We start from the raw sequence: 15,031 nt of genomic DNA on the forward strand, positions 1-15,031 counted from the left end.
TACTGGACTTCAACAGATGTCTTTCTGGAACTAAAAGGCAGAATTGCAAGTGTCAGTGTACTCTTCTCAACAGGATCCTGGTCATGTGGACTCAAGTTCTCAGCAGTCAGCAACTCTGTATCTCACTCCAGACTACAAATATTTTCAGTTGATTTTTTGTTTGGTTGTTTTTTTCTGCCCATCACCAGAAGGATTTCAACCCTTTCTACTGTCTTAATAATTTCTTCAAAATAGCTACTGTGTGTATCTAGTCATTCGCACTGGATCTCTTAGATTCTGACAGCAAGAAAAAAAATGTAAGAATTGCCAACCTTGGTCTAGAATAATTAACATCTGGTGACCATTCTTAGAAAGCTTTGGGAATAGCCCGTTTGCTTTGCTAAACAAATTGTTCTTTCTTAATGTTACTTGTAAACCAAAACATTTCAATATAAATTATCTTCTCCGCTATTACTATCACCTATGACTATTTTAGCAAGAACTCAAATCACCACCTAAACAGCACAGCAACATTTGCTGTCTTAGCAATATGGAAGCTTTTCTCCCAATAGATTCTGCAGAGTAAATCAAAATGTAGTTTTTCTTTAAACTTCAAAGACTTCCTGAAGTAAGGATTTAAAACTTAAAGACAACAGTGCTTTTCATTAACAAAAGGGATAGCATCTGTAACATGGGTAATGTAAAAATTACTTTCTGCAGTCCACAATCGCACTTGCAGGTATCAGTATTTACATAACTTGCTTTTAGAACAAAATCTAGTGGTATATTGAGTTTGTAAAATGGAATTGTACTTTCTACAGCTTAAACGAAATACTAGCCAACCTTAACACCAGCTACTACTGTCCAAGTAATCTCTCATCATGACATCTGAAGACAAACCTAGGTGCGATGTCTGCACTGCCTTGCTACCTGTAGGATTCTCCTTTAGCATGCATTAATTGCCAATGTATATGAACACTCAAAGCAGATACATACACTGGTATCATAATCAACTGTTTCCAGGCTTTCTTTTCATTTAATTTGAAGAAAAAAACGAACACACAACTTACCTCTGAAACCGACATTATCATGGCTTTTGTTTTCACTGAGAGTGCGACACAGTTGCAAACTGCAGTAAGAGAAAACATGAAAAATATAGATATTAGGATATTAGCATTGAATAACCAGCATATGTTTCAGGGCTCTTGTTCTGGCTAAAATAATTTTAACTCTGGCAGTTTAAATACCTGACTACATTTTAGTTTTCATTAACATTTATTCAGAGGAGTTACACAGCAAAGAAATACGAGACTTCTAATATATCAAACATAGAATAAGGCCTTTTTACTTCAAAAAAGATGCTTCCTAACATTACACGTGCTTACACATAGAAAAGTCAGAAAACTAGGTGATATTAGTACACCTAAGGAGCCATAGAAATGCTAGCACTAACCTACTGTTAGACAGTGAGGAAATGTTCATCTATTTCTATGACTTGCCATCACTTCCAATCTCTGGCCTGCAAAATTTTTAATGTTAAACCACGTGCATGTCTTCCAAATGCAGTCTTAGCAAGGGTGAGGCAGAACTTTACCTCTAAGTGCAAATTCTCATCAAGAAGAGAAGCCACCATAGGCTGCAAAGACCTGTTGTGATGTTTTCTTGGCTACCATCGAGGTCTCCCTCAAAAATATCAGCCATATGTAAAAATTACACTAAGTACCACACAGACTGCAATAAAATAATAGTCCTTTGCATTATAAAATAAATGCTTAAATAGCAGCAGGCTTCACTACACTGAAGGCTTAGAAACAGATGTGCAACCCAAGCTGCTGAGGATTTTCTCTCTTCCATTACATTTTCACTACAGGATGAGGCTTCAAAAACAATTTCACATTTAAAAGCAACAGCACTCAAAAAGAGGTAGCGGTTCACCTACCGCATTACAGACATTAAGGGAAATCCTAAGAACTTCCTTCACATTTGCGAATTTCCAATCAAGCTTCACATTTTTCATCGTAAGTCTTTCACATGCAGAAACGGAAGACAGTATCAGAGCTACAGTGTTCCTATATAAGATGCTAAGTCTACAGTTTCCCGTGTGAGCGATTTTTTAGGCAACATTATCTAAAAAAGCAGGTATGTACAATTATTATAGAGGCTTATCATGGAAAAATAAATTGTAAAGGATTCTGTAGCAATCCAGCACTCATTCTATTTGCATCCTGTACAGATTATTACCTCTCTAGCAGGTGTAAACAGCTGTTCCAAGAATCAAAGGACAATATTTAGCAACTACAAGGTAAATACACCCTTAAAAAACAACTGGAAAATAGGCAGTTTTACGTATAGGTATAATGTAATCAGCAGAAACATGCAAGCTCAGCAAAAGTGAGGGTATGGCTAAGATGTTCTTAATGCTATTGAACAAAATGCAATATGTTTTGAAATAACCTGAACAGACACAGCAAAATAGAGGACTGTAAATTTATTTTATTCTTCATGAATGGTAAATGCACTTCTCATTTCTCAAGTGTGGATGGATTTTCCCAGCTGTTCTTGGAGACTATTAATTCAAGTCAGATTTTTCTTCATATTAATTACTACTCCTCAATGAAGAGGTTATCCTGCTCTCATTTCTAACCTCTGTACGCAAATAACAGGAAAGTAAAACCACTGATTCTACAAAATTATCTACCGAGATGCACGTCATGACCCCTACGACTTAAGATGATACCATCACATAGGTTGCAGTAGCAACAGCCCTGACTGCTTGGACTGAAGAGTTCACTGAAGCACATGTTAATACAAAATACAAATTGTAACCCTCTTCCAATCCCATCTCCAGCGATACCAAAATACTAGTATAAAAACTTCATAGCAATACAGGACCTGTTTGATCAATATAATAGGTCATACTAAAGATCAGCCTGTAAAGCAATCTGCTTTCCACTTTTAATTACATTTGAAAAAATGACTTAAAAATCTGGGAGATGGGGATAATAAGTTTCCTTAGGTCTACATGGGAATTTTGGTGGTAGAAAATAATGCGCTGGCATTCATATTTGGATATAAATTAATATCTGTGCTTATATTCTCCCATACAGGTAGACAACCTCTATAAAGGTGGATGACCTTCCCTGAAGGTGCTGGCAGGCAGTGCAGCTCTTTCATAGCTCGCTGAAGAGAAAAAAGAGCACGTTTGCTGCTCCTTCATCCCTTCCTTTCTGTCCTTGGCCACACAGTTCTAGCTCTCGTTTCAGTTAAATCAGTTAACTCAACTGACAAACCCGGTGGAAAACTAGTGAAGAAACAAGTCATCTGCCACTTTGCAAGCTGAATCAGCCCACCAAGAGGTCAGATAAACACCAGAGTGAATGATGCAGTGAGGAATGAAGACCAGGCAGAAGCCCTCCCACCCAGCACCATCAAACCATGACATCTAGTCTTAGCTAAGTGCCTAAGTTAAAATCAGAACATTCGTCTTTTCAGTAGAATAAAACCCACCAATATTAGTATGATTAACTAACTCAGGCAAAAAAAAAAAGCCACTACAATATTTTCCCACCTAAACAACACCCAGAAAATGGAAACTCATTAGTTCGTTTTCAGTTCAATATCCCAAACGTTAAAAGCTCCCTTGAAACTTTTATTATTCTAACCTTGGAGGTCATTTCTGCATGTTTAGGACACAGAACTTCTCCATTCTACCACAACTTAAATTCCTTTTGAATATAAAATTATGTAATAAATTTGAGGTGCCATAGATAACAGGATAACCCAGAAAGTAAACATTAAAAAAAAACAACCAAATAGAACCACTTCCGAAAAAATCAGTCTCAAAAGCAAATTTGTTTTGGATTAAGATTGGGTAGATTTGTTTAAACAGGAACTGTGAAGCTGTGTCGATCACCTATAGAACAAGTTGGCATAGCAGAGCCAGAAACCCAACCTAAGCCTCCCAACTCACACGCAGCGTCCTATATACTCAGTTACACTCCCACACATGGTCTACGGCAGTAATTATCATAAAGCACATGTGCCTGCAAATATGGAAGTATATGCATAACTTAACTGATGTGGGTAGTTCTTTTGTTGTGCACAATCAATTGCATTTTGCAGTCAGAACGGCACAACTACAACCAAGGTCTGTGTTCCTGACTCTCAGCCCTTACATTGCTCCTCATGCTACAACATTCCTCATGGAAGTAAAGTAACATGCTGGGAGTGCCTATAAGACGTCTCCAAATTTCACGTTCGCAGAATGTTGAGCTTTTTCAGTTTATCTTGCAACTTAATATACTGCAGAAACTGCGAGCTCAGCGGTGTACTTGGCTGGACTTCTCCTTTGAAGGGTCCTCGATGCACTTGATCCATCACAAAAAAACAAGTAACTATATCCCTGTAACAGTAAGTGCTTGCCATTGCATGATTGCATGTGCATTATCAATGGCCTACAGTCATAGATGAGCACCTTGTCGTGGAAGCCACTGGAGAAAATGATGTAATTTAAATACAAAAGGACAGTAGATGGGTACACAAATAGGTCTAGAAGGAGTCTAGACTGATGAGAATAATAAAGCAGTCACACAGATGCCAACTCAATCTCTCTTTTGCAATAGCAAAACAAATACACATAATTTAATAAAGTGTATTTAGACAGAGAAGGGTCTGAAAAAGAGATACAAGGTGACCACATCCTGACCAATTTTTCATTTTGGTAACAAAGAATGCTTGAACCTAGCACATGATCTGCATTCATGTATCTGTATTAAATATTACATATTGGTAGCTGGGTTAATTAAGTTGAAAGCATGTACAGCTTTGAAAAAAGAATCAGAACAATTTCTACAAAGTGAATGGTCACTACTAGTTCAGCTCCAGAACGCTGCCTTATTAAATGGTTCATTTTAGAAAGCGCACTGTTTTATTTTCCTCCAGTAAAATGGGAGATTAAAAGCTTTGGAAAAAGAAAGACTAAGTTAAACACTAAGAAGCGCTCTCAGAAAAACTTGGTTTAGTAAAAAGTTGTCTAGGATATTGGCTACAGATACATTATTTTGCTTCCAGAAAATACTTTCATGCATATTCCACATTTATAAAGCTAACACTGTAAAAATTGACAGCCCTCATCCAAGCAATCATATTTCCTTTAAAATGGATGGCTTCTTTTGAAAACTACTGATAAAATCATGTCTGGAACTGCATTTCAGCAGTATTTGGAATAAATAATTTGGAATAAATGCCACAAATACAGGAATCTAGCCTATTTTATTGGCCCACAGCAGGTTATCGTTTTCTCCCTGGTCATGCGTACAGAGTACCGCTGGAGGGGAAATGAAAGGTGTTAGCATGGCCAAAAGTTCCTTCCACCGTTGAAGTTCTGAGAATTCAATTCAAATGGTGCAACCGTCATTACCGGATCAATTATAAAGTTTCTGTCCTTGTGCAGTCTTCATACAATCTCCGTGTCCATAACAGCGAAGTTACAAAAATCATCATCATATTTGAAATACATAGAGCAAAAAATGATTTAATAACCATTATAGAAGGAGACTATCAAGTGAATTTCACAAAATAACACCATACAAAACCAGAGTCTGTTTTATTATAGCCACTTAGGCATTTTTAAGAGACGTACCCGTTTATACATTTCATTCTTTGTTGTTCATACAGAAATTCACTCAAGTTCAATAAAAAAGGCTCTACTTGTTGCCTAAATATTGTTCAGTTATTGCCATAAAACCTAAGAGTTTTAAGAGAGAGACTGAAAGGGTATCAATATGAACTTCAGCATCATTTGGGGGCTCCTGAACATGTAAGTTATTGTTGTTAGAAATCCAGGTATTGAACAGACTTCTGTTCACCTTGCATCATTCACATCAAAACACGTTAAAGTGACATGACAACACAATAACTGTTCTAGCACAATTCAAACACAATGGCTACAGAGGGGCATCCCTTCACTACAAAATGGAGGGTCTGGGGAAAATAGAGTTTTGTGCAGAGAGCCTCTATGTTGTTTATTCCCTACACCACTACCTCTTTCTTCATGCATAGGGAAGATTATTACCCTAGCTGCACAACCTTCTAAAATAGATGAACAAAAGAAAATAACATAAGGAGTGAATATCAAGAAGTGTATCTCATATAGTGACCCTCCAAATGCCTCTGTTTGAAACTTTAGGGTTTTTTAGTTACAACAAAGAGCAAAAGCAAATAGACGAATTAAAAAAATGAGCATTTAAGGCTATGCGGTTGGTAAATAGGGCACTATTGTCCCAGGTAACATAGTAACAAGAAATTGACGAAGTGGTGAACAACCCCCGGACCAGCAGTGCTCCTGGAACACAGCAGGCAGCACGGCTTGCAAACCTGCCGAGCAGGGATTGCTCAAGACAAACAGAGGGAAAGCCCTGAAAAGGAAGCCCCTAGCACACCCGGATCGCTTTGGGAAGCCGCAGCCAGACCCTCTGGCACCCAGGCGTTACCCCGCAGGATAACTGGGGCCGGCCAACCAACCCCACCTAGACCGAGCCACAGAACGCAGCGCCGGCCACCTGCCAACGGGCAGAAAAACGGAACGGGGGCCGAGGCCCGGGCCCGAAAGGCCGTGGCGGTGACAACGCTCCCGAGTGAAGGGGGGGGGGGGGGGGGGGCGGCACCCGCTAACCCGGCCCAGGGCAGGAAGAGGGCGCTCGGGCAACGGGCGGGCCAGGCCAGGCCCGGCCGGTGGGGCGAGCTTCGGCGAGGCCCGGCAGCGAGCGGCGGAGCCGGACCCAGGGGGGCGGCGGTTGGGCCCTCCGGCCCCGGTAAGTCCGCAGCGCCCCCCGCAGCCGCGCTCAGCCCGGGCCCCCCTCTTTCCTCCCCCCTGCTCCCCCCCAGGCCCGCAGCCCCGCACTCACAACTCGTTCTTGCCCCCTTTCTCCCAGTTCTTTATCCACTCGGCGGGGATCGCGCCCGCCATCTTCCCCGTGTGGCGCCGAGAGCCCGGATGGGGGAGCGGCGCCCGCGGGTCAGAGGGGACGCGGCGGGCCGCAGGGCACGACGGGAGCCGCGCGAGCTGTGCCCGGGGAGACGGCGCGTTCGCGGTCACGACGCATGCGCGGTTGCGAGGCCGCGCCCTAAACGGGTGGCCCCGCCCGGTACGGGTGTGGCCCCGCCCCCAAGCGCGCCGCCAGACGGTTGCAGGCCCCTAAGGCCGCTACTGCTTGACAGAGGCTGTGGGCGCTGCTTGGCAGCCCCCGGCACTAACGGGGGCTCAGTAGGGATAGGGGTGGGCCCCTCGCTAATTCTGTGGAAATTAACGCAGGCTGTGGTCTTCTAGAGACGGAGCTGAGCGGTCGTGCGGAGATGGCTTGTTTAAAGTGTTAAATGCACGCGAAACGTGATTTGTGGGCTGTGTCACTCCCTCAGAAAAATAATAAAAATTAAGACCAGTTAAACAATTGTATTACGATTCATATCCTAGGCTCTCAATTCAGATTCCAGATTCACTGATGGCAGTAATACATTTAATTTTCTTCAGAAGATAAAGCATGTTCTGGAAAGGGGATAAAGGACTGCTTTGTGCCACTGCTCCCCAAAACCATTGTTTTGCATTGCTGTTCCCCAAAATCATCACAGCATTGGGGGTAACTCTTCAGCTGGAGTCACAGAGAAGAGACTCAATTTAAGGGTGCGAGTTAACAAGCACAAGCAAACAATCTGCTTGTTTCTTTTATTCCAAAAAATACATCAACGTTTTTCGGATGTGGCCTTCCACGTAAGCAATTTACTCGTCTAATTGACAGTGACCCAAAGCGAGGCACTGTGTGAGTACCACATAGCTTTGTACAGATCTGTGAGCCACTGTCACATGAGCAAAAAGGACAAAGTTAGAATGGCCAACCAATGAGGCCTGACACACAAAACTAGAATTTAAAGGAAAGAATATAACATAAATAAAGATGATGATACAGTTTTCAGAATGCAATGCACCTGAAGCTTAAGTCACCCTTAACGAGTCTTTCAGGGTATTTTACGTGTCATTTGAGTTCTGCATATTTGGAAAGCACTGAACAAAAGAGTACGTGTGCGTGTGCACGCATTCAGTTCTCCTAATTATTTGGAACTGCAAAAAATTATAACCCTAGTTACTCAAAATGCAGGGACCCTTGTCCAAAATGATGAACCATCTCCACATCCTTTGTAAACCATGTTGCAAGATGTAGAGGTTTTATCTTTCAAAATAAAATGCAGATACTCTTCACCTGTTGACACAGCATTTTTACCAATAAATGATCAAATTAGCTTTTCAATTCCTATTTAGGCACTATTTTGAAAATTAAAATATTTGTCATTACCCCTTGACAAGATTGGGGATAAAATATTTTAATAAATTATGATATTTATTAAATGTACAGCAAACAACTTCATAGATGTTCTCTTGTGATCATGATCCCTAATACACATGCCCATCTTACAACATGTTTTACATCCCTGCAAGTCTCCCCAAGCTTTTCTTAATTTCTTTCAGTTGCTAACAAGGATATATAAGTTAAGAAATACTTAATTTGGTCAGGCAGCACATTATGTCATCCCAAAACTGCACATGGCCTGAATGTGAACAAGTTGAATTTTACCTTCATGATGAGTGTGAAAGGAGACTATTGAGAAAATAACAGAAGGCTAAAGACATCTAGTCATTGCAGGAGCAAAAAGATTACATCCCAAGTTTATTCAAGGAAACCAAACTACTTTTGTAAAGGATATTCATTACAGAATGGGTTGAAGATAAATGTAGTTATAACACACAAAGTAGAAATATATGTGACAGAAACAATTTGAAAATCTGAGCTTATACTAGTAATAAGTAATAGCTATAAAATCTATGAGAAGTGTTTAAGTAATAGCTATAAAATCTATGGAAAGTGTATACTCATACTTGTTGATATATTTCTTGTTAGAAGATAATCACTTCGCTATCAAGACCATTGGTTATGGGTTATAAGAAAAGCCATTTCAGGTCAGTATAGCGGCCTTATGCTTATTTTCATTATAACAGTGTTTCATATTAACAAGTTTTTGTCTTCCAATACTAATGCAAATATCACAGCAGCAGTGTCACAACTATAGATTTCAAAACTCCAACTTCTCTTTTACTTGAATTTTGTAATTTGACAATGGAACAACCTAACAGAGACAAATCATTGGAAACTGAAATATGGGCTTGCGTAACTGAATATGGCTTTAAAGCATACAAATTATTCAGTTGTAGGGAAGAGACAAATGTTCAGTGTTGCATAGTCATGCAAAATAATGACTGCTCCTTCTGCAAATGCTTAGATCCATTGACCTCTACCTTAGATCCCTTGACAGATAGTGATGAATAGAAGAGAATTTCTCTAAAAATACCATCTTCCCTCTCTCTTGGCCAGAGCTACGAACTTATTTTTTAACAATCTATATATAAATATATATGTATGTTTACTTCATGCAGAGACTTCAGTGCAGTGCCAATTTTTAGTGGTTCAAAGTCTGTGGATTTTTGTAGCAAATGGCCTATGGACTAGGTCTGTAAGAGTAGTACAATGCCATGTAGCCCTAATAAATGAGTAGTATTATATAACGTTTACAGTTTAGTTAGTGATCACAACATTTAGTGACATTAAAGCCAATTTTAAAAGATATTAAAGATGCAGTTGGGACTATAAAAAGATTTTGCAAAAGCAGATCACTTAGCTGGCTCCCATGGGCATCGATGGGTCTCATAACTATATGGTTTTGGTACATTTGTCCCACAGGCATGTCTGCAACTTTAGACCTAGAAATATCTTTGGATATCTGAATCTTAGGATATACACAATTAAAATATCATTAAAGTATGATACAGCTTTTGAAGGATGAGAGTTTTATGTGGTTTCATGGTTTCTAAAGTTTCACAATGTGAAAGTCACCAAAAAGAATTAAAAAAAAAAAAAAGTATTGTAGATCAGCCATTCAAAGGTGACTCATTAAAGGACCATCTCATTATTGTAAAGTTTGGGCTGTTACTTAAGTAGCTTATTAAATGCTTAAATAATTACGGAATAATTAGGCCTGGCATTAAAGTACAGCCAATTATCAAAAAAAAAATGTACCATGTCAGCATCACTATATTTGCTATGTTTTCTATACATTTCATTTGCCATAAGTGGGGTAATTAAGTTGTGATGAATGGTGCAACGTTTACAGTAAATGAAATGCATTATCTGTAGGTGCTGCTATACTGGAATTCTCTTCAGTGGTAAATACTTTGTAATATATTTATAATCCCCTTAGAATCAATTTTGTGAACATTTATGCTGGTGAGTGATTTTATCTGCTGAGACTTGAGGACTAGAAGACATGAGTGAAATTTTCCTTTTATGTAAAGAATTGCAAAGTCAGGTCCTGAGATTTTGTTTTTCTTTTGTAAATATATTAATATGTATCTCAAAATTATTAACAATTTTCAAAGCATTGCAATTCTCAGTTCCAAATCACTTTTTTTTTCATTTTTTAAATAAAAATAATTAAGAATACTAGCTGAGCATAGGTAGTGTATTATGTAAAGTCTTCTTATAAATCCACATAAAATGAAGTCTATTCTCAGAAATTATCATCAGATGAAGCACTATATTTTTCTTATTTCACATAGAATCATAGAATCATTCAGGTTGGGAAAGACCTCTAAGATCATCTGGTCCAACTATACCCTTACCACAAATGCTACCCACTAAATCATGTCTGTAAAGCACCATGTCCAACTTTTCCTTAAACACCCCAAGGGATGGTAACTCTACTACCTCCCTGGGCAACCCATTCCAATGCCTGACTACTCTTTCTGAGAAGAAATGTCTCCTAATTTGCAACCTAAATCTTCCCTAGTGCAACCTGAGGCCATTCCCTCTAGTCCTATCACTAGTTATCTGCGAGAACAGGCTGACCCCCAGCTCCCCGCAACTTCCTTTCAGGTAGTTGTAGAGAGCAATAATGTCTCCCCTGAGCCTCCTCTTCTCCAAACTAAACACCCCCAGTTCCCTCAGCTGGTCCTCACAGGACTTGTGTTCCAGGCCCTTCACCAGCTTCATAGCCCTTCTCTGTACACACTCCATCCAGAGCCTCGATGTCTTTCTTGTAGTGAGGGGCCCAAAACTGAACCCAGCACTCGAGGTGCAGCCTCACCAGAGCAGGGTATAGGGGGACGATCACCTCCCTGGTCCTGCTGGCTACACTATTCCTGATACAAGCCAGGATGCCATCGGCCTTCTTGGCCACCTGGGCACACTGCCTGTTCGTGTTCAGGCAAGCATCAACCAGCACCCCCAGATACTTTTCCTCTGCACAGCTTTTGAGCCACTCTTCCCCAAGCCTGTAGCACTGCATGGGGCTGTTGTGGCCAAATTGCAGGACCCAGCGCTGAGCCATGTTGAACCTCATCCCATTGGCCTCTGCCCATCAACCCATCCTTTCCAGGTCCCTCAGCAGGGCCTTCCTACCCTGTGGCAGATCGACTCTTCCCCCCAACTTGGTGTCATCTCCAAACTTACTGAGGGTGCACTCAATTCCTTCATCCAAGTCATCAATAAAGGTATTAAAGAGGATGGGCCCCAACACCAGCCCCTGGGGAACACCACTGGTGACCAGTCGCCATCTGGATTTCACACTATGCACCACCACGCTCTGGGCCCAGCTGTCCAGCCAGTTGTTAACCCAGCAAAAAGTGTACATGTCCAAGCCATGGGCTGCCAGCTTCTCCAGAATACAGTGTGAAAGTGTGTCAGAGGCCTTGCTGAAGTTTAGGTAGACTATATCAACAGCCTTTCCCTCATCCAATATATCTATCTATATAGATATAACTTACATATAGTTATATGTCTACATAGATATATATATATGTAGAGAGAGAGATTTGTAACTACATCATCAAGGAGTGAAAAACATATATAAAAGTATACTTGTGTTTTAGAGATATATTTGTTCTAGACTCAATCTGCTTTCCATTACTTCCATTAACTTTACCAAAGCTATTGGTTTTTTTTCCAGTTTAAAATAGATATGAGGAAAAAATCAAACAAAAAAAGATCTAAGCTGTTTCACAGTTGGCTAAAATATATTTTAGATATATTTTAGAAATTCTCTTGTGAACAGGTTAGCTATTGCATATTTTCTAGTATCTATTATATATAAATATGTATACATTTATATCAGCCATTTACATTTTTACAGCTTTTATAGTCACAGAATCATTGAATACTTCATGCTGGAAGGGACATTTGATGGCAATCTGTTCCAAGGCCCTGCTCCAAGTTAGGCCTAAAAGTTCAAGCAGGGTGCTCAAAGCCTTATCTGACAGAGTTTTTAATTATTCCAAGGAGGTGATTTCACAGCTCTTCTGGGACCCCATCCCAGTTTTGAGCATCAAAGAGTTTTTTCCTTCAGTCAAACTGGAATATCCCTTGCTGCAACTTGTGTCTGTTCCCTCCTGTCCCTTTGCAGTACCTCTCTGAGACTGGCCTGGTTCCTTAGTATTTCTGAAGTACTAAAGAAAGCACCTTGTGATAGAATTTATATAAAATATGTTCTACTTATCAAAGATGCATGATATATAACCCCTAAAACATACTCATTCATACATTATAATAAGTTAATGGAGGCAAAGCAAGATACTTAGGAATACTAAGATGATTAGGGAACTGGAGCATCTGTCATACGAGGAGAGGCTGAGAGAGCTGGGCCTGTTTAGTCTGGAGAAGAGAAGACTAAGAGGGGATCTGATCAATCTGTATAAATATCTGAAGGGAGGGTGTCAAGAGGATGGGGCCAGACTCTTCTCAGTGGTGTCCAGCAACAGGACAAGAGGCAATGGGCACAAACTTAGATGCAATCCTGTGCAACATGCTCTGGGTGACCTTGCTCGGCAGGGGAGTTAGAGCAGATGATCTCCAGAGGTCCCTTCCAATCCTAACCATTCTGTGATTCTGAGGTTTTAAAAATAAACATGCACATTTTCCTCTTCAGATTAATATATTATCAACAAAGAATAGTCCTCAATCATAGGCTATAAAGTCATATTTAATTTTGCCTTATCCTTGCCTATATGGTGCACATCTTTGTTTGTAATACCTGGTATTAGCTGAAGTGTGACCAATTCCTGGGCTGAAAAGTAATATCTATATTGCAGTCCTACACAACTTCTTTTAAAGTTTATTGTCCATCCCTTCATGAGGCTTTTGTGTGCTTGAAAAAGTGTCATGAGCATCCTACAATTCCTATAAATGAGTCAGAGACCCTTTTAAAAGCTAGGATGTTTCTCTCATTTCCAAAAATTACAGAGAGATTGGCATTTTGTTTCCTTCTGTTATTTTTAGAAGTTGGCATTTACCTTTCTAAATATTCAAATAAAGTAAAATGAATGAATGAATGAATGAATGAAAGAAAGAAAGAAAGAAAGAAAGAAAGAAAGAAAGAAAGAAAGAAAAAGAAAGAAAAATAATTATGACTGCTATGACTGCAAAGCCATGGTATGTCAAACTGCAGTCTTAAGTCACCTACTGCGCCTTGTGCCTGAATAAAGAAGCAATCAGAATGTTTTGTCCCAATTTCATTAAAGAAAATGCCTCAGTTGGGCACTATGGTAACAGCTGGATAGCAGTAGGTTATTATTTAGCTTAACTACAACTATAAGGTTTTCAAAGGTGTAGTGTATTATGCAGCAAATACATAGTTAGGAGAAAATTAGTGTTAATTTAATCTTATAAAAATGTGTATGTTCTTGGTTTTCTAAATAAATACTACAGATGCCAATTAGGAGAGCTGTAAAATGTACAAAAGCATAAGAAAGAAAATGTCTGAACAGCTTGTTTCTTCTGTATGAACCTACTGCATGAATCTGTGTGACAAGGCGCAACTTTATTATCTGCTCTAAGGGGTAAACAGCTGAATGTTTTACTTTTCTTGCACAGCCATTTAAGAGTGACTGGAATGAAATTGCCTTTAATGCTTGGGTTTTGTATCATGTACATGTAAGAATTAATTACTCTAAATTCCTGAAATATATGCTTTTTTATTATTATTTATTTATTTATTTATCAGTCATAGTTCAGTGATCGTTCCTGTTCTTTTTCTGGGAACATTTCCTAATTTCTCACACAGAAGAAAAAGGGTACAAAGAAGGCATGTTTCCACATTTTCCAGATGATTTCCATTCAGTAAATGCTGTTTAGACAAGATTCCTAAACATTATCTAGTACTGTCTGTTTCTATGCAGCGGGGCAATTTAAAGGAGAAACATTCTCACATAAGTGACTGCCAAATAGATGTTGTAACTTCTGTTTTTTTTCATAGCTAAACTCAGTATCAGTCAGCCATAGATTTGGGTTCGATATCCAAACGCTGTCAGCCTGGAAGCGTTCTGGTCCAGGTTTTGGAATGGTTTTGTTCCACTTAACTTTTTTGTTCATGCACCTGCTGATGGAGAATGGAGGGCAGAAATACTATTTAAGCTCTGTTCTACATGATGCCTGTGAAAAAGTGGTTTAGTTTATTAAAAAGGATGCTGTGCCCAATCCCTAGAGCAATTAATCATCCAACCTGTGATTGAGACTGTGTTTGGTAGGCATTAGAACAGTTATTTACTTGACAATATACTTCACTCTACCTCAAAATGCATTTCTTTCTGATCAGAGTGAATAACTCTGCTTTGAAGAGTGTTGCTTTTTGGGGTGTTGTTCTTCTTCTAATCAGCTGTTTCAACGTCGGCTTTGAACAGCTGAGAAATCTACAAATACAGGAAAAAAGAGAACTGTCCCTTTAATCACAGTCTCACCAAATGGTAAAATGTTAGTGGCAAAATGGAGATCTGCAAGGCAGTAACTGCTGTGGTTTCTCTGAAGGATGGAGATGAGCTGTTCTGATGGGCTGTGCTCACAGCCTGTGCTGGAACAATTGAGAGAATAGATGCCTGCCTGCCTGCTTTGAGGAAAGAAGGCACAATGGAAAAATTGTAAATGCTTTAAGATACATTCTGTCTTCTAGTACATACACCTGC

At 39.6% G+C, this 15,031-nt stretch overlaps 1 protein-coding gene across 4 annotated transcripts in view; it reads right to left on the minus strand.

Annotated features, from left to right (window-relative positions):
• THOC2 (THO complex subunit 2) overlaps positions 1–7,052 on the minus strand; it is a 54,799-nt gene extending 47,747 nt beyond the window's left edge. For 2 of the 4 annotated variants that reach the window (XR_010834864.1, XR_010834865.1), the window contains exons 1-2: positions 6,885–7,052; positions 1,050–1,108 (exon numbers count right to left, since the gene is read on the minus strand). Coding sequence is in view for 2 of the 4 variants with exons in the window: in XM_067005234.1 (XP_066861335.1) it covers positions 1,050–1,108; positions 6,885–6,946 (121 nt within the window). In the remaining 2 variants the exon portion in view is untranslated. The remainder of the gene's footprint in view (positions 1–1,049; positions 1,109–6,884) is intronic. The other 2 variants (XM_067005234.1, XM_048070605.2) reach the window with 2 other exon arrangements.
• Positions 7,053–15,031: the final 7,979 nt, after the last annotated feature.

The sequence above is a fragment of the Anser cygnoides genome, chromosome 13 (genome assembly GCF_040182565.1).
Source record: "Anser cygnoides isolate HZ-2024a breed goose chromosome 13, Taihu_goose_T2T_genome, whole genome shotgun sequence".
NCBI lineage: Eukaryota > Metazoa > Chordata > Aves > Anseriformes > Anatidae > Anser > Anser cygnoides.